Source organism: Somniosus microcephalus, chromosome 6 (assembly GCF_052327205.1).
Source record: "Somniosus microcephalus isolate GS21.2 chromosome 6, FLI_Smic_1.0, whole genome shotgun sequence".
NCBI classification, from domain to species: Eukaryota; Metazoa; Chordata; class Chondrichthyes; order Squaliformes; family Somniosidae; genus Somniosus; species Somniosus microcephalus.
Genome location: NC_140992.1, coordinates 65,491,854 through 65,519,281, shown reverse-complemented (window position 1 = coordinate 65,519,281; position 27,428 = coordinate 65,491,854). Strand labels below are relative to the sequence as shown.

Sequence of the window (27,428 nt, the reverse complement as noted above, 5' to 3'; positions counted from 1 at the left end):
GGAGAGACTTGTGAGCAAAAACAACTAGAGATGCAGAATGAAGTGTGCTTGAGATGCTTGAATAGCAAGAGTGGAAGAGAAACAGAATTACAGAAAAAATTAAATTAGAGACTGGGGGAAGAAAGCAGAGAAGTTGTTATAGGAAGGGATATGCTCTTTTATACCCATGAGCAACCCTACAAGACATAACAATCTCTTATGGATCATCTAAAATTGGCCTTGAGGTTTCAAGGACCTTTTGTATTTGGTCCTGTCAAACTATTGTGTAATTTCCCCCTCTGGTCCTATTAGGCAGGAGGCACAATTAGAATATTATGACCAGTTTTGAGCACCCTTACTTTTCAGAAGGATGAAAAGGCCACATAGACAGTACAGAAGATGATACCACAAGTGAGCTTCAGCAATGAGGGCAGATGAGAGCAACTGGGGTTCTTCACTCTAACGGAGAAGGCTAAGCATCCTAATGGAGGTGTTCAAATTTGGGAATTTGAGCTAAATGGCGAGTGGGGGAGGGACTATTTCCACTGGTTCGAGGGTCAGTAACTAGACAGCTTAATAAGGTCATCACAAAGAATGAAAGGAGAAGTTGGGAGAATTTTGTTTATTGGAGCTTGGACTGTCCAATGAGAAGTAGAATCCATAATAGTTTTTAAAAGAGAAGTGGATAAATATTTGTAAAAGGAGCATTTGGAAGGGGTGGGGAAGGGCAGGGAAATTGGACTGAGTAGAGAGCTAGAATAATCTCACTGGGCCAAATAGCCTTCCATGTAGTCAAGGTCTCAGATTTGATCCCTGGTCTGTGCTGAGATTGATGGCCTCAGTTGGGGTACTACAATTGGTCTGAAAGCCTCTGTGTAAGGCTGGGTGAAGTTGCCAGCATTCTGTTTCTGCTTGGTATCCAGCGACCCTGTTAAAAGTTTGGTGTTAGATATTGGGACTTGTCTATGCCATCCCCTTGACTAAATATCCTCATTGGGTTTTGTTTACAAATGAATGATGATGGGGAAAAATGTGCGTCTGTTTGCAATTTCCCAGAATCAATGTGTCTGACTATTGTACTTGAAATGCTAATTTTGTAAATGTACCAATCATATGAACACATTCTGCTGCAGGTTATCAAAAATTTGCTCTTTCTACAATTTTAAAGCAGCAAAACATTGCTTTTATCATTGGCAGAAAATCAAATTGGAGAGTAGTGAACATGTTAAATAAAACCACACACATTTCCTACCTAATATTTGTCAATTGTAGGACTTCCTTTAGAGCAGTAGTTAATTCATGGTCATCTTTTTAATGCTATCTGTAGTTGTGGTATGATGCACTAATTTGATTAATTGTATTACAGATTGCCGCAGTGCCTTTGCACTGGTGGTACGACCTCCAACAGAACAATCAAACCTACTGTTCAGTTTTCAATTAATCGTGGAAGAGCCCAAGAAGGATCACTGGCTAAGGCTGCTTTGTCGGCATGTGGCAAACACCATTTGCAAAGCAGATGCAGTAAGTTGAGAGATTTTGATGGGCACCTCTGGGAGAATAAGGGGGGGAAAACTAGTATGATCTTTCTAAGTGCTCATCAATCAGTAACTTGTTCACATGAAAGGTGGCTACCCACTAAGATTCATCTTCAGTGTAACATAGTCCTTCAGATTTGGCATATTCCATACAGTAATGGCCATGCCATGACACAAAATAAAATGTGATGTAGTTAAAGTTGGGAGCTGAGCTTAATGAGCTTGCCCTCCCATTATAAGCCTGATGATGAAGGTGCGTGCATTTTTATTTTTTTAAAAGCCATTCAGTTCAAACTGCTGCTTTTTGTTGTGCAAAGTTAAGCAAAAAAATGCTCACAGTAAAAACACAAGTGTATGTATTTTTGTTTTGTTCATTCGATGAATTTGATTTTCAAGCTAGGAATGATTTTGCTTCATAACCATTTTTTAAAAAACAAACAGCAAATAGTTTCATTGTTTTTAGCCACAGAGAAGGCTAAGCGCCCTGGTGGAGGTGTTTGCAAACGCCTTAGGAAGTTTGTACTTTTTTGTTCAGTGTTGATATGTTACTCCTTTCATACCAGAGAAGGTGGTGCTGTGTTGGAGATCCATTTTCTAATTGACTTAGCTAGCACCTGATAATAGTCTCTGCAATGGCTCCTGGAGCACTCCTATCTACATTACTATCTCTGAATCTCACTTTGGTCGGTGGTTGTTTCTAGCTGACAGCACACTTGTCCAACCACTTCAACTTCAGACTGTTTCATACTGTCTCTTTCCTGTTCTCTGTTTACATCTGCTACGCCTATGGTTTGCACTTCGGCTGCTGCTCTGGACCTGAGCCTATAATTTCTAGCTTTTTGTTTTTCTGCCCCTCTTGGGCCTTTTATTTTACCTTTTCCCCTCACCTGGCATGTGACTTTTCATCTCTTCCTCTCCAAGGTATTTCATCCCCTTCCATCACTACTCCTTGGCCACCCTTCTCTCCTGCTGCCACCCCAGGCTTGAATGCTCTTTGAACAAGCCCTGTTGATATCCTCTGTGTATCTCTTTTTTTTATTCTCTGGCACCCATAACTGTTTCTTTGAGTAGTAACCCAAGCTGCCCTGTCCTTCTCTCTCGCCAACCTTTCTACCCAGCAAGCCTATTGGGGGCATATCTCCCAATCTCCATAGCCCATGCACTACTGCCCTATGGACTCTGCCAGTGGATTAATAATCATTAACTTCTCTACATTTCTCTCCAGAATGTCCACTCATTTGCAAACATGCCACCTTTGACCTGATTGTGGATGATTTTATTGATATATTGGCTTATAGGTGGCAATACCTTGCTTCGTGAAACCTCCCAGCCTGGCTATATTTTCCATCAGCAGTCCCACCCAAGCTCCTGTGGCCAAGGTATTGTCCCCATCACCATCATACCTTGATGCCTTTCCTTACTTCTCTGGCACCACCTTCTTCAGGCACCTCACTTAATCCCCACCTTTCCTTTAAAACTCACATTGTCTCATTGCCCCACTCTGTTTATCCCCAGGATAGTTTCCCTTCATTCTCAACATCTGCATCATGCATTGATGATTTCAATCTCCTCCAATCGCTTCCTTTGCCCCATCCACCAAATTCACTACCATCCTGTCCTTCATGTATAAACTCTTCTACCCATATTCATGGCCATCCTCTCGACCTCATTTTCTCTTGTGGCCTATCTACTCCTGTAATTGCGATCATTGCCAGGGTGAAATTTGACCATTTCCTTGAATTCCCCCACTACCTGCATCCCTTGACTCTCCTTCATTGCCACTTTCTTCTGCATTTGCCCCTTCACCCTCTCCGCTCATCCAAAACTCCTTCCATATCCTATCCTGCACCAAGCCCCACTAGCCATCACCTTTATACTCACTGACCTACTTTGGCTCCTAGTGCTGTAGCGCCTCAAATTTAAAATCCTTGTCCTTGTGTTTAATGCTGCCATGATCTTGCCCCTCCCTATTTTTGTAACTGCCTACAGTTCCTACTCACCATTTCTCTGACTCTGGCTTCTTATGCACTCCATCATTGGTGTCTGTGCAGCAGCTGCCATGGTCCTACGCTCTGAATTTCCCACCCTAAGTTCCCCTGCCATGTCCCATTGTTTTTTAAGACCCTCCTTAAAACCCATCTCTTTGACCAAGCTTTTGATCACCCTTCCTAATAGCCCCTTTTTCCTTGCATCTCTGAAGCACCTTGTGGAATTTTTCTGTTAAGTGTTCTATAAATGTGTGATAATTGACTATGATGACATAAGTTCCACATTCTACCACTGAGTTGGTCTGGAGATGAATTATCATTTGATATTTATGTACATCTCGGAAGGCAACAAATTCTAAATGATTAGTCTCTTTCTAACTCTTGAAGGTTTGATGGGAGAGGAAGAAAAAAAGGTTATTATTTGATCTCCATGTTTTGAGTGAGTGTGAGTCCAGTTATTTTAATTACGATAGCTCCAGGTCCGGAAAGGTGGGGGAGGGATATCCAGTTGTTATGCTCCATGTCGGAACCACGACAAAGGAAAGATTAGGGCACAGGTCCTGCTAAGGGAGTATCTGGAGTTGGGAGCTAAATTGAAAAGCAGGCCCTGACGGCCAGGTGCAAATTGACATGGAGACAAACCGATTAGGAAAGTCAACATGTGGCTAAAGGAGTGGTGTGGGAAAGAGGAGGTTCCATTTCATGGGACACTGGCACCAGTACTGGGACAGGAAAGAGCTGTATCATTGGGATAGGTTGCACCTGAACCGGGCTGGGAAAGCACAACTACAGCTGTAAGTAAGACTTTAAACCAATAACATGGGGGTGGGGGGAGGGCGGAGGGAAACTACTAGAAATTACAGAAACCCAACAATAAAAGAATCAGGAAAAAAGGTTAACGATCACACTAAAGAAAGGAAAAATTATAACGCAAATGGCCAGAGATCTGATTAAGTCATAGAGCAGAAAGTAAAATAATTATTGAAAACAAAGCAAGAGGAATAATAAATAAATAATAATTTTAACAGTTGATACAGCAGGCAATCATTTGTTGTGAGGATCTGGATATAGTATGCATGACTGAAACATGGCTACATAGAGAGCAGGATTGGCAAGTAAATATTGCCGGATATAACACATTTAGGAAGGGAGGGAAGAAGGGTAGCTGTAGTAGTTAAAGATAACATAAGGGCGGTAGTAATAAAGGATGTAACTAGCAGTAAGATAGATACAGAATCCATATGGATTGAGTTAAAAGGTAACAGATCCATCACCCTAATAGGGGTATACTATAGACCACCAAATAGTAGAAGGAAATTGGAGAAAAGAAATATATAGGAAAATCTACAAGGTGAGTAGCAGACATAGAATAATAGTACATGGGAGAATTCAACTGCCCCCAAATAAATTGGCAGGAAGAAGTAACGAAGGGAGAAAATGGAATCAAGTTTTTACAGTGTATACAGGACTCCTTTCTTACTCTATGTAAAAGGTCCAACAAGAAAAGAATCACTGCTGGATCTTGTAATGGGAAATGAACCAGATCACAACATAGTTAGGTTCGAGAGTGGCATAAGAACCTTGGTTAGACCACACACTGAGTACTGTGCACAGTTCTGGTGTCCATACTATGGAAAGGGCATAGAAGCACTGGAGAAAGTGCAGAAAAGATTTACGAGGATGGTACCAAAACTGAGAGATTACAGCTATCCGGAAAGATTGAACAGATTGGGGCTTTTTTCTTTAGAAAAGAGACTTGGAAGAGACCTGATCGAGGTCTTTAACATTATGAATGGGTTGGACAAGGTAGATGTGGAGAGAATGTTTCCACTTGTGGGAGAATCCAAAGCTAGGGGCAATAAATACAAGTTAGTTCCTAATAAATCTGTGGTGTATGTGCCTTTAAGAGCAATTATGGTGTATGTGCCTTTAAGAGCCCCAGGTGTGCGTAATGCCAGTAATTGCCACTTGGGCTATATAAGCCTGTGTATTGTGTATATCTTTTAGGAAACCCCCCCCCCCCCCCCCCCCAGACTTGCTTAGTAAATACCTATGAACCAACTCCTGTCTTCAGTGTCTTTATCTACACACGGACACTACAGTGGCGACGAAGTGGAAACGGACTTACCTGCAATTCGGCAGCACCTCAAGGACATCGATTCCTCCAGCGTCCAGAAGACTCAAGGAAGTAAGAGAAACTGTGATTTCACCAGCTGGCCAAGCTGGTGACCGGTACTGCGCTAATCCTTCCTGGGCGTCAGGCTGGAGCTCCAGCGGCGGGCTCTACAGCTGAGACAGGCAGCGAAATCGGAGGCAAGCAATAACGGACTGGGAGGGTGCACTCGAGAGACGGCCGGCGCGGCAAGCAGGTCAGCGTTTAGACCTCCGTCGGGAACGAGTCTCCAACAGTGAATAAACGGAAACCACAGTAAAACAGCGTTGTTATCGGTAGCAGCGGCGGGAAAGCGCGGGAAGCGCCATATCGTTGCTACAGAGAGAGGGGGAAAAAAAAGCGCGGGAAGCGCCATATCTTTTCTGAAATGCCTAAATCTGGTAATATTGAGGCTTTTGATGGTGAAATAGAAGATTGGACCACATACGTGGAAAGAGTAGAGGTTTATTGCACTGCAAATGGAATAACAGATGAAAAAAAAGCTTCAGTACTTCTGAACTTAATGGGCGCGAAGACATACGGGCTGTTACGAAATTTAATCACTCCAGCCAAACCAAAGGACAAGACTTTTAAAGAAATTGTTGATACCCTGCAGGAGCATTTAAACCCAACACCGCTGCTGATAGCGGAACGATTCAAGTTCTTCAAGAGAAATCAACACAAGAATGAAAGTAACGCTGATTACCTAACCGAATTAAGAATGCTATCAAAGTACTGCCAATTCGGAGCAGGACTATCGGATTATCTTCGAGACAAATTTGTTTGCGGTCTCTTAAGTGAAGGAACACAAAAAAGACTGCTTTCTGAAAAAGATTTAACATTGGACAAAGCTTTCAGTATGGCTGTATCATACGAAGCAGCAGAAAAAAGAGCTGCAGAGATACAAGAAGAGACACAGGACTTCGGCACCCATAAAATGTCTCAGGAGTTCGGAAGATGTTATCGCTGCGGCAGATCCACCCATAACCAGAGGGACTGCTGGTTCAAGGGCAAAGCATGCAGGCAATGTGGTAAGATTGGACACATTGCACGGGTATGCCAATCTGGACAAAATAAATCCACTGACCGAAAACAAAAAATCAATAAAGAAAAGTACAGGAAGGTACAAATGATGACGGACAATAGCTCCGAAGACCAGAATAGCGATAGCGACTCCGGAAACAAGAGACTAAGCTGTCTCAAATTACATAATGTACTTGCCAAAGAGGATTACCAAACCATTTGGGTTACCCTCACAATAGCAGGGTCCCCAGTTAAAATGGAGCTAGATACAGGATCAGCTCTAACCGTAATAAATCGACGAGATTACGAGAGGCTATTTTCGCATATACCTCTAAAAGACACATCCATTATCTTAAAAACATATACGGGGCAGAAAGTCTACCCCAAAGGAAAAATAGGGGTGCCTGTGGTATACAACGGCAAAGAAATACAAAAGTTGTATTTATACATTCTACAAGATGGTGGTCCACCGTTGTTGGGACGTGAATGGATAAGGAAGATACGTTTAGACTGGCACTCCATTCAGGCACTGACGGTGACCAGTAAGGAAAAAAACAATGATGACATCATACCTGAACGATTAAAAGACATCTTGGCCAACGCCAAAGAAGTGTTTCAAGAGAAACTAGGAACCTTGAAAGGCATCACCGCTTCAATAAAAGTGGAAGATACAGCAATTCCAAAAAATTTTAAGGCAAAACCGGTGCCATACGCAATACGTCCGGCAGTCGAGGCAGAGCTGAAGAATTTGGAAAAGGCAGGCGTATTATCCAAAATAGATTGGAGCGAATGGGCAACACCCATCGTTCCAGTCATGAAAAAAACATTGAAAAATAACTCTGAGGAACAGAAAAAAATTCGCATCTGTGGGGACTTTAAGGTGACTGTAAACCCGGTCCTTCACACGGTACAGTATCCTCTTCCGAGGATAGAAGATATTTTCGCCTCACTATCCGGAGGGAAACGTTTCACAAAAATTGACTTGGCACAGGCATATCTACAGATGGAGGTTGAGGAGACCTCTAAAAAGTATCTCACAATAAACACACACAAAGGCCTGTACCAGTACAATCGACTGCTTTTTGGAATAGCATCAGCTCCAGCTATCTGGCAAAGAGCTATGGAGCAAGTCCTGCAAGGGATTCCGGGGACTCAATGCTACCTAGACGACATCCTTATAACAGGAGAAAACGACAACGAGCACCTTGCCAATTTGGAGCAGGTGCTCACTAGGCTGAAAGAACAGGGCCTACGAGCAAATCGCCCCAAGTGCGAATTTTTCCAAAATCAGATATCATATTGTGGCCACATAATTAATAAGGAAGGGTTGCATAAGTCACCTGAAAAAATTGAAGCAGTTATAAAAGCCCCAGCACCTGAAAATGTTTCACAATTAAGGTCATTCCTGGGATTAATAAATTACTATCATAAATTTTTACCGAACTTATCAACTATTCTACACCCTCTTAATGATCTTCTACAGACAGGAGTGATTTGGAAATGGAACGAAGACTGTAAACGTGCCTTCCATAAATGTAAAGACTTAATCACATCCGAGAAAATTTTGGCTCATTACAACCCATCACTACCAATCAGACTGGCGTGCGATGCATCCCCTTACGGCATAGGAGCGGTATTGTCCCATAGATTCCCTGATGGCTCGGAACGGCCGATAGCTTTTGCGTCGCGCTCATTGAACTCAGCTGAGCGTAACTATGCCCAGATAGACAGGGAAGCACTCAGCCTGGTATGGGGAGTGAAGAAATTCAACCATTACCTACACGGACAAAAATTTACCTTGCTGACTGACCATCAACCCCTCATCTCCATATTCAACCCTAAAAAAGGTGTCCCCATTCTGACGGCACAAAGACTACAGAGGTGGTCCCTTTTTCTAGGGGCACACCAATACAACATTGAATACAAAGGGTCAAAACAGCATGGGAATGCTGACGGTTTATCACGCCTACCGTTGCCAACGATAGAAGAGGCACCTACAGTAGACCCAGTAGAGATATTCCACTCTACCATAGTGGAATGTCTACCGGTGGCAAATTCTGCCATTGAAAGGGAGACAAGAAATGACCCTACTCTCTCACGGGTCTACGATTTAACAGTGAAGGGATGGCCAGCACATGGCGAACCACTGTTGCCAGCATTCTCGCAAAGAAGAGAACAGCTGTCAGTGTGCCGAGGAACCTTGATGTGTGGATCCAGAGTGGTGATTCCACCCAAACTCCAGGATAAAGTGCTAAAGGAGCTTCACGAGGGGCATCTGGGTGGAGTGAAAATGAAAAACCTAGCTAGGGCGTTTGTATGGTGGCCAGGTATCGATGGAGACATTGAAGACATGACCAAGAGCTGCCTAGGATGCCAGAAGGTCCAAAATGCTCCGCCACAGGCCCCTCTACATCCATGGGAGTGGCCCTCATCTCCCTGGCAAAGGGTGCACATCGACTTTGCTGGTCCATTTATGGACTCAATGTTCTTAATCGCAGTTGATGCACACTCCAAGTGGCCGGAGGTAATAAAGATGTCCTCCACCACCACGGAAAAAACCATCACAGTATTAAGGACCATATTTGCCAGGAATGGGCTGCCGGAGCAGATATGTTCTGATAATGGACCGCAATTTGTGTCCGAAGAATTCAGAAAGTTCTTAAAGAACAATGGGGTAAAGCACTACACGTCCGCCCCATACCATCCCGCCACCAATGGATTGGCTGAAAGGTTTGTCCAGACCTTCAAGAAGGCCATCAAGGCCATGGGTAATGAAGACATAAAACTTCAGCACAAGGTGGATAACTTCTTATTTGCATATAGGAATGCAACGCATATGGTTACTAACCAAACTCCCGCCATGATGTTCTACAATAGAAACCTAAGATGCCGGCTGGATTTGGTCAAGCCCAACATCCGAAGGGACGTGGAGAACCGGCAGTTTCAGGGCATGAACGAAAGGCCAACTAGGGCCTTCCAGATAGGCCAACCGGTTTTGGCCCGGGACTACCGTACCGAGAAATGGCAGCCTGGAACTATCTGCACACGATTAGGACCACTGATGTATACCGTGGACATCGGAGACAGCATAATAAGGCGCCATGCTGACCAAATCATCAAGTCATCCGAAAAGGGACAACCTACACCACCACTCTATACATCTAACGATGAAGTAGAGATACCCATATCTACCTCCGATCCGGTGATACTGGAGCCCGATGAACCCGACACTGGCCTTCAAGCCGAATCAGCCTTGCCAGAAGAACCTACTACACCACCAGAAACTACTACACCCCCGAGGCGTTATCCGGACCGAGTCAGAAAGCCTCCTGAGAGACTAACTTATAATTAATTAATACAGCAATGTATATTATTTTGCATATAACATGTAATTAATAATTACTTAAAATATGATGTACTAGTTAGCTAGAAGGGGAGGAATTGTGGTGTATGTGCCTTTAAGAGCCCCAGGTGTGCGTAATGCCGGTAATTGCCACTTGGGCTATATAAGCCTGTGTATTGTGTATATCCTTTAGAAACCCCCCCCCCCCCCCCCCCCCAGACTTGCTTAGTAAATACCTATGAACCAACTCCTGTCTTCAGTGTCTTTATCTACACACGGACACTACAAAATCCAATGGGGGAAATTCGGAGAAATGTCTTTACTCGGTGATTGGAATATGGAACTTGCTACCACAGGAAGTGGTTGAGGTTAAATAGCTTGGATGCTTTTAGAAGAAGACGAGATCAGTACATGAGTGAATAGGAAATTGAAAGAAGTGCTGAAAGGCTGCGATGAGGTAGATAGAATGGGGGCAGACTCATTGAGTAAAAACACCAGCATAGACTAGTTGGACCGAATGGCCTGTTTCTGTGCTGTTTATTCCATGTAGATCCATATTGAGTACTGATTCTTTAGACTGAATGACCTGTCAAAGTACTAGCAGATTCAGACATCATGAGCATAACCAGAAGGCCAAACTTTTTAGTTAGTGTCATTTTATGAGTTATAACTAACAACATGGTGTACGATCCAGGTTCTATAATAAAACATTACAAGAGCAAAACACTACTTTAAAAAAAAAGTATAAGGCCCTGAAATCAGATCATGATTTATAGGAACAATTCAGGCAGATTTTTGAGTCTTTGTTGTTTGTTGCTGTCCCATTAAATGTTGTGAGCCAAGTATATGTAGTTGAACTGCACCGTCAGCAAGTCGTCTGCAATTGCCTTGGCTTTTCTGCCAAGTTCTCTGAAAGCCGAGTATGAGTTTTAACTGCTTTACATTATTGCAATGAAATATTTAGGCAATATGACCATGGAGGGACAAACATTTTAAGTTGAAAATATTTGAAAGGGTTGCAATTCTAATCAATTGTGTGAGTATGTTTATTGGAACTAATTAACTTTCTAAATTTCCTGCTCTAATGCTTTTCAAATACACAATGTTATGAAGTTAGGGTAAAGAATACTGTTCTTGTCACTCATTTTTTTTCCTATTAAGTTCAAGTGCTATCTTGATTGTAATGCCAGTATTGGAAATTAAATATTCCCTTTTTTAAATATCAAATATTTCCTAAATGCGAGTCTCCTTTTATTTCTCCTTTCTTTCATGATTAGGATGAAACGTTAACAGCAAGTTTTTGCTGCACTAAAACCTCATACCTTGTTTGACCGTGCTAATGCTTGCTTTTCTTCCTCTCCATCCTTCCTCCGCTGTCCCAAAACTCTTACTTTGGACATCTTTGACCTCTTTATAACATTCGCTCACATTAAAACCTGCACTTCGTTATGGGCTTGCTTTAAACTAAAGTTTGTTCTCTTCCAGGAAAATATTATTTTTAATACTGACCCAGAATCTTTAGAAGTCAACACAAAAGACATGGATAGCACATTAAGCAGAGCATCAAGAGCATTTAAAAAGACCTCAAAAAAGGTACGTCATTGGTTTGTATAATTCTGTTTCATTCTTGGCAAAAAAACAAACAAGATTGAAAACTGAAGTGATTCAAAATTGAAACCTGTGGCTCAGAAGGATGAGTACTGTGCTGAATTAGTGATCTCAACTGGATCACTTCAGTTGATATTACTTTAGCCCAATTCAGATGTTTTTTTTTAAATAAAGCAAATGCTATAACTACACAGCAGGTCAGTCAGTATCTGAAATGTATTGGGTGTAAGCATTGATATGGTCTACATACAAAAGTTAATAGTATTACTTGTGTACCTGGTGTACTATTCCAATACTTATTTCTTAAATAATGGCCCAAATATTCCAATACCTACGGGTGTGTACTCTGTGTACACACCCGTAGGGACATCGGAAATGCCAGTTTCAGGCATGTGCTGAAAACCAGCATTTCCGATCTGTCAAGAGCATTCCCTGGACGCCTGCCCTGGAGAAGGGCCTCTGCGGGCAGATAGTTCCGCTTTCTGGAGACCCTCCGCCCACAGAAAGCCCTTAAAATTCTTATGCCTGGTAAAAGTGGGCGTAAGGCCTGCTTTTACCAGGATAAGAGTTTGAAAAAAGAATATATTTTTTCCACTCTTGTAATTTTTAAAAAAGTATTTTTAAATGATATTTATTTTTAGCCCTGTAAAAACCTTAATTTTTTTCAAAATTTTTGTTTAAATATTTAAAATATTTTATTGTAATTTCAACTAATTTTAAAAGGTGATTTTTAATTTTTTTTATTTAATGTTTTACAATGTTTTTGGGGTGATCTCCATTCATATATTTGACGGGTCTATCTGTCAAGTGTATGAAGGGAGATTCCCTTCTTCCATTGCCTCCCCATGGCCCACATGATCCCAGGGACGCTTGCGAACTGTCTGCACCCCTGGGATATGTAGGCCCTGTGCACTTGGAGTTTGGAGAGGCCCAGGATCGGAAGTGTCGGCACCTCGGGAATCCTCAGGTAAGTTCGTAAATTTTTCCAGATCGGAGGCCTCTGCACGCAGGAGGCCTCCGATCGGAAAATACGGCCCAAACGTGTTTTCTTGTATATTTGTCTTAAATTTGCTTTTCACTGATTTGTCTTCTGGTCCTACTTGCTGAGCTCTTTTCCATCCGCTTCCTCTTCCTCCCCTCTGTGCTCCATTACAAAACAAGAGAAAGTATTATCTGAGCATACTGTGTACTTCACAACTGTTTAAATTAATGCATGCACATACTATATATGTTGAACTTGAGCTTACTTGCATATTAAGCTCTTGGAGAATCACAGTTATCATTATACTAAATTGTCTTGTCTGGTTGGGAGTGAATTTTTATAAGTTTAGAAACTTTTTTTTTTGTAGAGTTCTTGTGTCATGTGGCACATTTTATTGCTTAACCTGTTTTATTACACAAATTTAACATCTGTGTAATCACTAGATAGCTGTTAGAATTACAGGCACAGCCAAAGACTTCAATTGACTGCTTAAGCTTCAATCTTGCAGGTTAGGGTACAAGTCCTTCAAATAAAGTTACTGCCTCGTGATATATTTATAGCCATCCAGCATCCATGTTTATTAATACATGGCAACACGAAGGCTTGAACTGTTTAGTTGCACGCAGAGTTACATGTAACATTCCTTATACTGTAGTTTTTAATATTGCAATATAAATGCTGCCAGAGTGTACAAGTATGTGCTTGATTCAAATAGACCTTTGGAATTGGTATCATTAACTTTTATATATGGCGTGCATATTTGAACTGTTCAAGCAGCAAATTACTTTGTGTATCCCACACTTCCTTTAACCTTGTTTTAATGCAGCTGGGCAATTTTGTTTTGAGATGTACTTAGTTGTAAAGCTTTGCAGTTCACTTACACTTGACTGCATAAATACTGATTCTTTTAGGATTTTTTTTAAAGGATTGGTTAAGTAAACAACTGTTTATGTAAGTAACCTATTTGTATGATGAATGCTGTTGACGCTCAGCTTATCCTTCAACAATCTGTTTTGTCAGGCTGCCTATCGGGTCCCAACTGAGCCTGAACATTTGGAAAACTTATTCAGCTCATGCCAAAAAATCCTACACCCTTTCTCTGTCTTCCACCCCCTTCCCTGTTTGTCTGAACTGGAGAATGTTGCACCTCTCCTGTTCAAGCTTGAGCTGACCTTCAAACCCTGTACTCTTTAAATATTGCCAAGACCTCTTGCTTCACTTATGCAAATTCTCCACCTCCATCTCTACCTTGCCTGGACTGCTGCTGAAACCCTTATTCATGCTTTTGTTACTCATGATTTGCAGCCTCCCAAGCTCCATTCTACACGAGCTCCAACTTGATTTCAAGACTCCCATTACCTGAATCCTGCCCTTCTTGCTGACCACCTTGTATCCACATACCAGACTGAAATTCCTTGTCATTATCTTAAAATTGCTCCATGCCCTTGCCCCACCTGACCGTTTCAACCTCATGCATGCCCTTCAGTCCTCCACTTCTAGCTTCCTATGCCTCTGTTATTTTCTGTTGCTTCCCCCCTGTCCATTCCTCTTTGGTGCCTGAGAATTCAGCCTTTGCCCTATTCTCAAATTCCATCCATAAACCTCTGTGCCTGTCTCCTTAAAACTTGCATTTCCAGCCATACTTTGTCATTTCCTAACTCTCCTACTGCTTGGTGTCTATTCTCTCTTACATAAAGAGCCTAAAGACATGTTATTATGTTAAAGGTGCAATATAACCATTTTGTTTGTCTAGGTTACAAGAGCTTTCTCATTTACTAAAACGCCAAAGAGAGTTTTGCAACAAGCACTATTGGCCCACAGTACCCCTGATGCAAAGAGTCCAACAAGCAATGGAACTTATTTGGGTAGTCGATTAGCCAGTACCAGTACCACTTCATTAGTGGTAAGCACGAACATACATTTCTATATTTTCTCGGGTCATAACCCGAGGTATAGTCCTTTTTCTATATTTTGATTGTTGTAAATGTGTATAAGAAGTCTTGACATGTTCTTTCTCGGTTGTTTAGCTTCTACATAGCGATGAACAAGCAGTTATCTAAATGGAAGTAAACCAGTGATGCAATTTATTTTTGGGTTCAGTACTTTAAATTACTATGGCCCAGATTTTGCAGTGGGTAGTAACTGCGAACTGTCAGCGTTTGGCGTCATTACCCCTATGAAACTGACCGCAACTTCAGGATTTAGCGCATGCGCATTTAAATGCGGAAATCCTGAAGTTGCGGTCAGTCATTCCCTGCTCCAACATAGGCTGCGCTGTGGACCTCCCGCTCTCTCTAACTGGCAATCCATGAAACTGATGAAAATTTTAGCTTTTCCACACTAATATCGCTGTTAAATATCCCATAAATGTTAAGCCTTGGTTTTAACACCATATTGACTGCTAAACAATAGTTTTGGCCCTGAAAAACTAATTTTTATATTTGTGGAGTGTCAAATTTCTCCATTATGATAAATTACAATTTTTAAAAAACTTAATTTTTTAAAGTTTGTTCATGATATTTCAGCTTCTACTTTATCCCTATGTGATAGTCCCAATCTTTATTTCACACAACATTTTTACTCTCTAACATTTTTAAAACGTGAGGATAAAGGCTGCTTTTTATTTCCTGGTTTGCTGTCTGTGAAATTTTCATAGTGATTGGCTGCTTAGCTTGTTGACGTCACTACAGCTCTTCGCTGGGGCTTCCCATTACACAGTGCTACAATCGATTCGAGAAAGGTAAAGTTCTCACCAGAGATTGAGAAGGCGAAGCTAAAGCGCACGCTGCTGACCTCTAAGAAAGCAGCCCACAGAGATCGCAAGATCTCTGGGCTGTTTTCTTCGAGGTCAGCGGCGAGTGCCTTAGTTTTGCCGCTGACCGTAAATTACGGGCCTATATGGTTTTTTCCTCTTCATCTGCTGGTTTTTTTTCTAACTTCATTTTAAAAATGAAACAAATAACCAAAACTGAGCCATTAAAACTAACATTTCTGCTTAGCAATAGTATACAAGTACAATTTGCAATAATCTTGCTTAAAAGTTCTTAAACAAAGGACCATTTTTGATATGTGATCCAAGTTAATTGGTATAGAGGCAAGTGTGGAAAAAGTACCTTTTCCATATAACTTCCCCCCCATTGCAATCCTTGCTTTTAAATAAAATTAAATGTATTAAAAATGTTGGTTGCACCTGCTTGGTACTCGCAATTCAGTGTTGACATAAAGAAACACAGCAAAATAGCAGCAGGAGTAGGCCATTCGGCCCTTCAAGCTTGCTTCGCCATTCAATATGACCATGACTGATCCTCTATCTCAATATCATATTCTCGCTCTCTCCCCATACCCCTTGACGCCTTTTGCGTCTTAAAAAATCTATCTATCTCCTTAAATATATTCAGTGACTTGACCTCCACAGCCTTCTGTGGTAGAGAATTCCACAAGTTCACCACCCTCTGAGTGAAGAAATTTCTCCTCATCTCAGTCCTAAATGTTCTATCCTGAGACTGTGACCCCTCGTTCTAGAGTCCCCAGCCAGGGGAAACATCCTCCTTGCATCCAGTCTGTTTAGCTCTCAGAATTTTATACGTTTCAATGAGATCCCCCCCTCATTCTTCTAAACTAGTGAATACAGGCCTAGTCGACCCAATCTCTCCTCGTATATGACAGTCCTGTCATCCCAGGAATCAGTCTGGTGAACCTTTGCTGCACTCCCTCTGTGGCAAGTATATCCTTTCTTGGGTAAGGAGACCAAAACTGCACACACTACTCCAAGTGTGGTCTCACCAAGGCCCTGTATAACTGTAGTAAGACATCCTTGCTCCTGTACTCTCCTCCTCTTGCAATGAAGGCCAACATACCATTTGCCTTCCTAACTGCTTGCTGCACCTGCATGTTTGCTTTCAGTGACCGGTGTACAAGGACACCCAGATCCCTTTGTACATCAGCATTTCCCAATCTACAGGAAACTTTGGTTTATCCGGAGGTTGTATGGCCGGAAACCTCGCTCTAACGGCAGAAATCAGCAGCTGTTTTGGTTAGGTTTTTTTTCTTCTCTTAGCATTCTTTTAACAGGCAGGCTCTGGAAAGCGTCTTTGTAGCTTAGCAACAGCTTCAGAGACACTTCCAAGGTACGGGCCGAGTGTTTACAAGCTGTTGCTGAGCAACAGTGTTTGTTGTCAAATATGGAGACTTTCATCTCCGTATGCTTCAACGTTAACTTTGCATGTCCGGCAGTTTTGATATATCGGCAACACGTCGGTGCCGGATATCAGAACTTTTCCTGTATCACCATTTAAATAATACCCTGCCTTTCTGTTTTTCCTACCGAAGTAGATAACTTCACATTTATCCGTGTTATACTGCATCTGCACATTTATCCGTGTTATACTGCATCTGCCATGTATTTGCCCACTCACTCAACTTGTCTAAATTGCCTTGAAGCCTCTTTGCATCCTCCTCACAACTCACGATCCCACCTAGTTTTGTGTTGTCAGCAAACTTGCTGATTTTAGTAAAGCATTACTGGAATGTGTGAAATATTCTCACACACACACACATGCTGCAGATATTTTTTCCTTGCCAGAACTTCAGTAAAAAGTAACATAAATCATAGGAACTTTCTGTACTAACCCTTCTGGGTAAATCTCAGCTGTACAATTGGATTTTATGTTGGCTGGAGACAGTATTTTGAGATAGGATGAAGCACTGATTGCAGAAGCAATTTGAGGTGATAAAATCAGACTAATGCACAATAAGCATGTTGGCTTAGTGTTTCATTTTTCCTGCAGTAATTAATTTGGTGGTGTGCTGAAGATGTTAAGATGGAAAGCTGAGTAGCCAGTGAACGGGGGCTCGGTTAAATTATGAGGACATGTTGCATAAACTTGGCTTGTATTATCTTGAGTATAGAAGATTGAATGGTGATCTGACCAAGGTGTTTAAAATGTTATAAGGATTCAATAAGGTAGATAGAGAGGAACTACTTCCTCTGATGGGGAATCAAGATTGAGGGGATAAAATTAGAGCTAGGCCATTTAGGATGGAAATCAGGAAGCACTTTCACACACAAGCATATTAGAAATCTAGAGAGTTCTCTCAAAAGGCTGTGGATGCTGGGACAGTTGAAGATTTCTAGACTGAGATCATTCGATTTCTGTTAGTTAAGGAAATCAAAGGATATTGAGTTCGGGTGCAGATCAGCCATGATCGAATTGAATGCCAGAGCAGGCTTGAGGGGCTGAATGGTCCACTCCTCTGCCTATGTATATTGACACTCAGTTGTGCAATATTATATAAAAATAGAATTTTACATCAATGAAGGAGTCGCATAAGAGATCAGCGTGTAAAGTTAAGGCACATGGGATTGGGGGCAAGATATTGACTTGGATAGAGAACTGTTTGGCAGACAAAAGAGTTGGAATAAACAGGTCTTTTTCCGAGTGGCAGGCAGTGACTAGTGGGGTACCGCAGGGATCGGTCCTGGGACCCCAGCTATTCACAATATATATTAATGATCTAGATGAGGGAACTAGATGTAATATCTCCAAGTTTGCAGGCGACACAAAGCTGGGTGGGTGTGTGTGCTGTGAGGAGGATGCTGAGAAACTCCAGTATGATTTGGACAGGTTGGGTGATTGGGCAGAAGCATGGCAGATGCAATATAACGTGGATAAATGCGAGGTTATCCACTCTGGTGTCAAAAACAGGAAGGCAGATTATTATCTAAATGGCAATAGATTGGGAGAAGGGGAAGTGCAACGAGACCTGGGTGTCCTTGTGCACCAGTCGCTGAAGGTAAGCATGCAGGTGCAGCAGGCAGTTAAGAAGGCAAATGGTATGTTGGCCTTCGTAGCGAGAGGGTTTGAGTACAGTAACAAGGGTGTCTTGCTGCAGCTGTACAGGGCCTTGGTGAGACCACATCTTGAGTATTGTGTGAAGTTTTGGTCGTCTTATTTGAGGAAGGATGTTCTTGCCATGGAGGGAGTGCAGTGAAGATTCACCAGGCGGATACCTGGGATGGCAGGAATGACGTATGAGGAGAGATTGGGTCGATTGGGCTTATACTCGCTGGAGTTTAGAAGAATGAGAGGGGATCTCATTGAAACTTATAAAATTCTAACAGGACTAGGCACACTAGATGCAGGAAGGATGTTCCCGATGGTCAGGGAGTCCAGAACCAGGGGTCACAGTCTAAGGATAAGGGGTAAGCCATTTAGGACAGAGATGAGGAGGAATTTCTTCACCCAGAGAGTGGTGAACCTGTGGAATTCTCTACCACAGAAGGCAGTCGAGGCCAAATCATTAAATATATTCAAGAAGGAGTTGGATATATTTCTTAAGGCTAAAGGGATCAAGGGATATGGAGAGAAGGCAGGAACAGGGTACTGAATTTGGATGATCAGCCATGATCTCATTGAATGGCTGGAGCAGGCTCGAGGGGCCAAATGGCCTACTCCTCCTATCTTCTATGTTTGTCCCATTGCACCTACTGAGTTATCTACTTAATCCCATTCCTCTGCCCTTTCCAATGTCCTTTTTTAATTTACAAAAAAAAATCTTCAAATATTTATGCACTTCACTTTTAAATGCTATTCTAGATTCCACTGTTTCTGGAAGGGCATTTAATGTTCAACCCTCTGCATTTTAAGAAAATAAATTCTCCTAACCCCCCTCTTAATTCTTTTGTTCTTAAATTTATGCCCTCTAGTTACTTACTCACTGACCAGTGTAAATAGTGTTTACCTTGCCAAGACCATTCATAATTTTGACCACTTTTATCGATGATCTCTTAACATTTGCTGCTGTGGAGAAAGGATCTCTAGTTTCTTTACGATCACAAAATATTGCGGATGCTGAAAATCCGAAATACAGTAACAACAGAAAATGCTGGAAAAACTCAGCAGGCCAGGCAACATCCGTGGAGAGAGAAAGTTAATGTTTCAGGTCGAAACCCTTCTTCAATGACCTGTTTCTCTCTCTCCACGGATGTTGCCTGGCCTGCTGAGTTTTCCCAGCATTTTCTGTTATTTCTAGTTTCTTTAGTTCCTCCTCCCAGTTCCATCAAACCCAGCACCACCCCTAGTAAATGGGTAAACCCAGTATCATCCCCACTACTGTCGATCTCCATGAACAATCTTTCCCCACCACCCTCCACCCCACCCAATTACTATACACCTTTTACCAAATTGAAACACCAAGCAGTTTCCTGCTTTCATTTTAAGTATCCTGGACTTAAAGAAAAATAAGATAGGAACATAGAAACAGGAGTAGACCATTTAGCCCCTCGAGCCTGTTCTGCCATTCGATGGGCTCATGGCTGATCTGCAACTTAACTCCATACACCTGTCTTTGGCCCATATCCCTTAATACCTTTTGGTTAACAAAAAGCTATCAATCTCCGATTTAAAATTAGCAATTGATCTAGCATCAATTGCTGTTTGCGGAAGAGAGTTCCAAACTTTTACCACCCTTTGTGTGTAGAAGTGTTTCCTAATTTCACTCCTAAAGATCTGGCTCTAATTTTTAGACAAAGCCCCCTAGTCCTAGACTCCCCAACCAACAGAAATAGTTTCTCTACCTTCTGTTCCCTTTTAATAACTTGTTATCGATCAAATCGCCCATTAACCGTCTAAATTCTAGGGAATACAACCCTAATTTGTGTAATCTCTCTTAATTTAACCCTTGGAGCCCGGGTATCATTCTAGTAAACCTACGCTGCACTCTCTCAAAGGCAAATATGTCCTTCCTAAGGTGTGGTGCCCAGAACTGCGCCCAGTACTCCAGGTGTGAAAAATGAAATATATCAAAGCCACTCTTTATAATTTTCACAGAAAAAGGACCAGACTAACTGCTGAATTTGATCCCCCCCAAAACACTGCTTTAAGTCTCTGAAATCATGCAATAAAAATAGAATTTAATATTCAATTACTGCAAATCTGTGATTGAATAATACTGAAGTTCCCTTGCCTGAACAATGCTGGCATTCTCCTTTGCAAATAAAACTGTCGATCTCCAAATCATAAAATTGTAAATATTCAAAATATTAACTGCTTATCTGTCCCAAAGGAAATTCTCTTAAAGTACAGGAAACTTTCGTTTAATCGGAGGTTAAATGTCCAGAAAGCTCTATCTACCGGCAAAATTCAGGAGCCGTTTCCTATAGTTTTTTTTACTTCTCGTTGCTTTTTTTTCCAGTCGTGGCTCCCAAGCGTCTAGCTGAAGCTGTTGCTTAGCTACAGAGACGCTTTTAAGCTGTGGCCGACTGTTTTGAAGCTGTTGCTAAGCAACAGGGTTGTTTGTTCTCCGTATGTTTTAACATTAGCGCTGGTTTATACGGCAGTTTTGATGGGACGGCACCAACTTGGTCCCGTCAGTGCCGGATACCAGAAAGTTTCCTGTACTCTGCAATACTGATCTCAGCACTTGGAAGTAATCTCCTTTTAGCTGCCTTTCACTATTTTTCAGATCAGCAACTGCTCAGGCTTGACTATCTCTTCTGGCTGTCCTGATTTTTTTTTTCTCTGACAGTTTACTTCAGTGGGGTCAACTTTTCTATTTCAGTTATTCTAGTTTTAATTCTTACTGGTTCATGACCCCCTCCCACCATTTTTTGTTCTATAACTTCCAGCACTAGTCTGTTCCCTTCTCTCTTCAGCCCATCAATTTCATCTGTCTTACCTTTTTGGTTTCCCAGCTAGCATGCTGCCATTACATTGTACTGGAAAGCTCTAGTCATAGCTCCCGGTAATAGAAGTTGTCAACATGATCCATCAAATTAATGTCATGTAGCCACTTCTACTGTATTTAATTTTTAAGGTACAAAAGTACAGTATTTCATGTGGGAAAGTGCTTATTTCCCACACTTGCTTTCTCCTTAAATCTATTTTTGTGCAATATTCTATTTCTTGCCAGTTTTACCTGCTTGCTGTAATTTAGTGATCTTTCCGTATCTGTAGATTTCTCGTTCTTCGTCCACACTTGGTCTGAATGGCTCAGTGATGTCAGCAAATTATGTAACTGTGCAGCGTTCTAACTCCCTGGATGGTGCACCTGTTGGCCACAGACCTCGAAATATTCTGCGTCCACCCTCACCAAGTCAACCCTGTACCCATCTTATGGACAGTGAGTCTGATTGTAGCTTCTATTAACCCTCAGAGCTCACCCAATTCTTTTGCCATCTCTGGCATTAAAGTTAGTGATTAACTTCTTGGTGTCCACATATAATTTCATTTATAAAGCTGACGTTGGAAGTGAACGGAAAGCTGTACCAAGACAATTTTGTTTTCCTTGGTGTCTGACTTTGCACTTAATGTCTAAGAATTGGAACTTGATGGGTTCAAGCTGACACTTGGTGAGAGATTGTACGTTTTGGTTCTAATACTAATTTGGACAAGAGGAAATGTTATCACTGTTACTAACCTTTTCACTTAAGGTGTCAATTTTGGTGTTTGCTAATTTGGGCAAGGGAAAATAATTAGTCATTTTTTAAATCTTTGAACACCAAACTGTAATCAGTTCTTTTCAAATGCAGTTGACTTGAATGTTTTAGAATATTAAGATGGTATACCATATACAAGATAACTACAGCACACACCCTTATTGAAAATCACTGCAGATTGCTAAAAGCATAAACTGTGTGAATGTAAACTTCTACGGTATTATTGGATATTTTTAATGCTTGTTTTTTTAAATACAGGCCTTATTTCCTAGATTATCTCTTTTTTAGTATATGGACATTTTTCAATTTGGTGTCTTATTTTTTGACTGGAATTCATCCTCATTTATTGTTTCATCCAAACTGCTTTGATTTGGAGTGTTTGGAAATTTCTGTGTGCAAGGTGTTCGCTCCTCCTTGTTGCTGCCTTGGTCAGAAATAACTTAACTCCCAGTAATCATATCCCAACTTGATTTGTTATAGGTTTAATTGCTTTGTCTATGCCTGGTATAGATGGGATTCAAGACACTTGATTTATATTAAACTAGTCTCTGGAATTTGTAATTGGCAGATTTTTCTTAGTGTTTGATTCTGCAATCACTTTTTGAAGATATTTGTCAATCTTAAATGTTCAAATCGATGAGTCTATCTGAGGTTTTCAAGGAGATTCTCAGGCCAGGTAGCTTCCAAAGAAGCTGAGAAAAAGAAAAGACTGGCTTGTGGCGGTACCACCGGTTGTCCCTTACATATAGATATATATACATAATTCCCTTTAACTTACCTAACTGTATGTACTTAACTAACTTATGTATGTATAACTTACCTGTTGGGGCCGTTGCCCCTTTAAGAGGCGACCTAACGCGCTGACGTCACGCATCACTTGACGCATGCGCGCCGGCCGCCGGCCCGACTCCGTCTTCCAAGACGGCCGCCGGCACAGCCCGGCCTTCGGCCGCATCGGCCAGCCGACGGGCGCGACGCGATCTTCCGCCCCCGCGGCAAGCACCGGCACAGCCCGGCCTCGCGACCTCGGCCTCAACGGCCAGCCTCCTTACCGGGGAGATGCACCGAAGCAAGGCGCAGGTCACGGGACCGCCTAAGCGCACGCAAACGTGCTGACGTCACGACACGGTCACGTGACGCCCAAAGCGCGGGAACACACAGCAGAGCGTGATGACGTCATCACGCTCTCCACAGGACTGCGAACTCATTCCTCGTGGAGTCCCCGCTGGGACAAGACCTATACCACGGTGCTCCTACAGTCAGCCATCTTACCTGATGTAATTAGTCTGTTCCTGTAAATAAACAACTTGTTAATAGTTCGTCGAAGTCAAACTCTCTTATTTTAGTGGCGATCTACACGAACCGCTACAGGCTACACAAAAAATATTACTCGTTCTAGTTTGTGCAGCAGCTACAAACGATTATTTTCTACTAGAGGAGCTAGGAAAACTTTACTGTGAAATATTACTGCTACTTTTGCTTATTCAATAATGAATAACAAATTTATTTGGCAGTGAAAACCCAAGTCAAAGTCTAGTTTAGTGTTATTCTGCTACCCTCTGAAAACCAGGAGGATCATGGGAAGGCACATAATAAAACCAGTAGCTAAAATGAAGTGGGGGGGGGGGGTTCCCTGGTTCTTTGGTGCGCTATGAATTTTATCTAGGGAATTGGGTTTCACCTAGAAAAGTAGTCAGAGCTACAGAAGCCAAAAATACCTAAATTTACCAAAAGTAATGGCAAAGGAACTTCAAACATGTAACAATAAGTAGTCCATTAATGGTGTTGCAATAACTACAGATGAATTTGAGATGTCATGGGTCTTTAGTAGATTTATTCTATCACTGTAGAGCAGCAATCGAATGCTGAGCTATATAGTCAAAACAGTAGAATATACATTGGAGTAAGTCTTGCTCAAAGTGTGCAATGCTCTGGTCAGACTCCTGAATGCCACACCCAGTCAGTGAGACACGAGATATTTGAGAAGATCCACTAGATTGAATCCTAGTGTCTGAAGACTGAGTGATGAGGAAAAAAGCAGAGGAACTTGGGCTTTGTAGTTTTCAATGGGGGTGCCTTTGTAGAACTATATAACACAGTAAATGGTTTTGATCCAGATCATGGCCCAGAAATTAGGGTCGGGGGCTTCCCGCGGGTGCAAGCCCCCGATCTGCACTTACCTTGCGCGCCGGCCGTTGAGCTGTGGGCCCGCGTGGAATTGCGATCCGGGGCCTGGTCCAGCTGCCGGCGCACAGTGCTTGCGTATCTCAGGGACGCAGTTAGTTCGATGCGTCCCCCGGGATCACGGCCATGGGCAGCCAATCGGAGCAGGGAATGCTCCATTCATAAGTCTGACGGGAAGTGCTGTCAAGACTTATAAATACTACAGCCCCAAAATAGCACTAAATCTTCAACAAAAATTTTTTTAATCACTTTTTTAAATAAACTATAAATTACATGAAATAACTATTTTAAACAATTTAAATTTTTGAAAATAATTTTATTTTCTAACGGGGCTAAAAATAAACTTAGCTTGCTTTAAAGTATTTAAAAAATAATAAACCTGTGGGGGGAAAAATGTTTTAATTTTAATTAATTCACCACTTACCTAGTAAAAAGCAGGCTTTACGCCTGCTTTTTATTTCTAAATTCTGCAGGCTTACCTTCCCAGGAACCCGTATTTAATAAAAAAAAACAAACGAATTTCGATGCGCACGCGCAGCCTCCCCCGTGCACACGTTCGACCTCTGAACCCCTTCGTTCAGAGGAACGGAAGTGCCGGTTTCCCGCGCATGCGCAGTGCATGCAGGAAACCGGCACTTCCATTGGGCCTACGGGTGAGTACCCCGTGCGTACTCACCCATGGAGACCCGAATTTCTGGGCCAACTAAACCATGTTTGCAGGACAAGGTGATATGGGTTCAAATTAATAAATGGGAAATTTAGGATTTGCTTTTCAGGAAGTTCACAGCATGGTCACCATATGGAATGAGCTTCAACTGGTGGAGGCGAAAACCTTGGAATCATGGAAGAAGAGTTAGATGTGGTGATTAGGGGAATACTGTAGGTTCTTTCTGGGTGGATGAACTAAAATGGCCTTTTCACCTGTGTATGTTTGTGTTGCGTATTAACTGGTGCAATGAAGTATGTTCTTCTAAGTTTTGAGGTGTATTGTTGAGGCAGAATAAAGGGAGTTTTACTCTGCATTTAATCTACGTGTAAACCTGACCTGTGAGTGCTTGATACTGATGGGTGCAAAATGTAGATGGAGGGGAATGTGTTCCATTTCCCAGCACTAATCCTCACTTAAGCAAATACATTTGTTGTTGAAAATATATTTAATAAGCTTAATTTGCAATTTTCCTAAATTAATGAGCATAATATTTTATTTATATATGATGGAGTTGGAAATACCTCCCAGGAACACCATGGGAGGGTAGAAGGTCTTGAATTAATTGTTGCAGTTAGTTACCTTCTCGAGACGTTATATTACAGAAATGTACACTGACCCTTTTATTTTACACAGGGAGTTCAATCGCCTTCATTGGTGAGTCTACCAGCAATGTTTGAAAAAAGATACCACACTTTCAGTCGATCAACAACTCATCTGATCTAGAATCTGTACTTTGATGGGTAAATCCATGGGAGATATTTTAGATTTTTTTGATCAATTGCAATCATTGTGAAATTTGAAATGATATAGTATCAAATGGAACTTCATTTGAAGCATGCACGGTTTTAAAGGAAGGATAATGCTAACTGTTCTATGGATTTTTTTCTTTAACCTAATTCCAACTTCACCATAATACTATGGTTTACCTGGCTGAACACTGTAATTGAAGGATTTATTTGATTGCTGTTTTTCCTGCTTCAGTTTGTACATTTTTGTACAATGTTATTTATTACATTTGTGTCTATTGCCTTTTTAACAAAATGTTTGTGTCTTTTTATGCACTGATTAAACTGACATGATCAACCTTATAGAGGTCACTTTAACCTCACTCGTTGGGCGGGAAACACAGGATTGGGTGGAACAATGGTTTTACATCCCGTCCAATGTTATTCTCCATAGAGAGTAAAATTGGTTGGCGTGTAAAACCAGCGTTGCACCCAATCCTGTCAGTTTCCCAATGGGTTGTTTAGGTTAAAATTGCCCCATAGTGTCTCTGGTTGCTAGGTAATTCATTGAAATTCATGGTCTCTGGGATGCATAAAAAGACAGCCTCATAATTTTTAATGTTCATTGAAATTCAAAATTAGCAATCCTAATGTAGTTTACTTTTAACAATACTTGCAAAATGTTTGTTTCCATTTTTTTCAATTAGACTGGAATATTTCAAATTTTATGGGAAGGAAAAGTAACAGATGGTCTTCTGACCAACGCATGGTCACTGTCTTTTTAATTACTGCAGAAGACAATCATTCAGGTTTTCCCTAAGCTAAACAAATCCATGGGTTAAACTGAGGTTCTGATTATTTGATTCTAATTATATAAAATGTATTAAAATAAGTTATTTAGTCTATCTTAAAGTGCAGTTCTAAGGCTACAAATGTAGTTTTCTCAGCACACCTCTTACAAAAGCTAAGCAACATTTATAGAATCTCACTTTGCATGTGTTGAACATTGGCCTTCTGTTCTTTTATGTAAAATTAACAGTGCTATGGTGTTTTGTATACGTGGATGTTTCTATACTTTGAATATTTTGCTAACTAGATATCCAAGTGTTGATTCACTTTAGTTTTGGAATGCACCCTTGTACTGACACTTTCTTTATTCCTTGTGGGGGGAAAAAACATGTTTGTCTTATTGTTTGTTTTACATGTCATATATACTGGATTACTCCTTATGTATTCTCTGGTCTGCAAAATAGTAATCTGAGCTGCTAAGTGAAGGACATATTGAATTTTTATGTGTATATAACTTTTATACAGTGTAGTTCCATATAAACCTGATACCTAGATGCAAATAAACTTGTTTTTTGAAAAAAATAGCTCCTGTTTAATGGTGAATTATTGCTAAAGGGCAGAGATGTTCTTTGAAATAAGTTTAGCTTTTCAATTTTGGAAACCTAATTAGGTAGAAATTTAGATATAACTGCTGAATCACTCTGGCTGATTCATACAATCTAATTTAGGATATTAGTTAGGTTTGGTTTTTTTACTTTTAAATTAAAATTTGCAGCTCTTTTTCAGGATGCTGCAGGGATGGCAAAGGACAACAGAAAATTTCCTCAACCATTAAACTGATGGGCTGTCTGGAATGTGAAAGTTAGAATTGTTAAATTGGGAAAACTAATAAAATTAATATTTTGGTTTTTGCTTAATCTGTTAGGTGCGGTTGTCACTCTTCCCTACTTAATATAATTGATTTTGCCATCTGAT

General features: G+C 41.2%; 1 protein-coding gene across 4 annotated transcripts in view; it reads left to right on the top strand.

Annotated features, from left to right (window-relative positions):
- ect2 (epithelial cell transforming 2) overlaps positions 1 to 27,037 on the top strand; it is a 68,324-nt gene extending 41,287 nt beyond the window's left edge. For 3 of the 4 annotated variants that reach the window (XM_085990307.1, XM_085990306.1, XM_085990305.1), the window contains 4 exons: positions 1,346 to 1,500; positions 11,506 to 11,613; positions 14,364 to 14,513; positions 25,573 to 27,037. In XM_085990307.1, coding sequence (XP_085846433.1) covers positions 1,346 to 1,500; positions 11,506 to 11,613; positions 14,364 to 14,513; positions 25,573 to 25,662 — 503 coding nt within the window. In that variant the 3' untranslated portion in view covers positions 25,663 to 27,037. Of the gene's footprint in view, positions 1 to 1,345; positions 1,501 to 11,505; positions 11,614 to 14,363; positions 14,514 to 21,564; positions 21,731 to 25,572 lie in introns of all 4 variants that reach the window. The other variant, XM_085990304.1, reaches the window with a different exon arrangement.
- Positions 27,038 to 27,428: the final 391 nt, after the last annotated feature.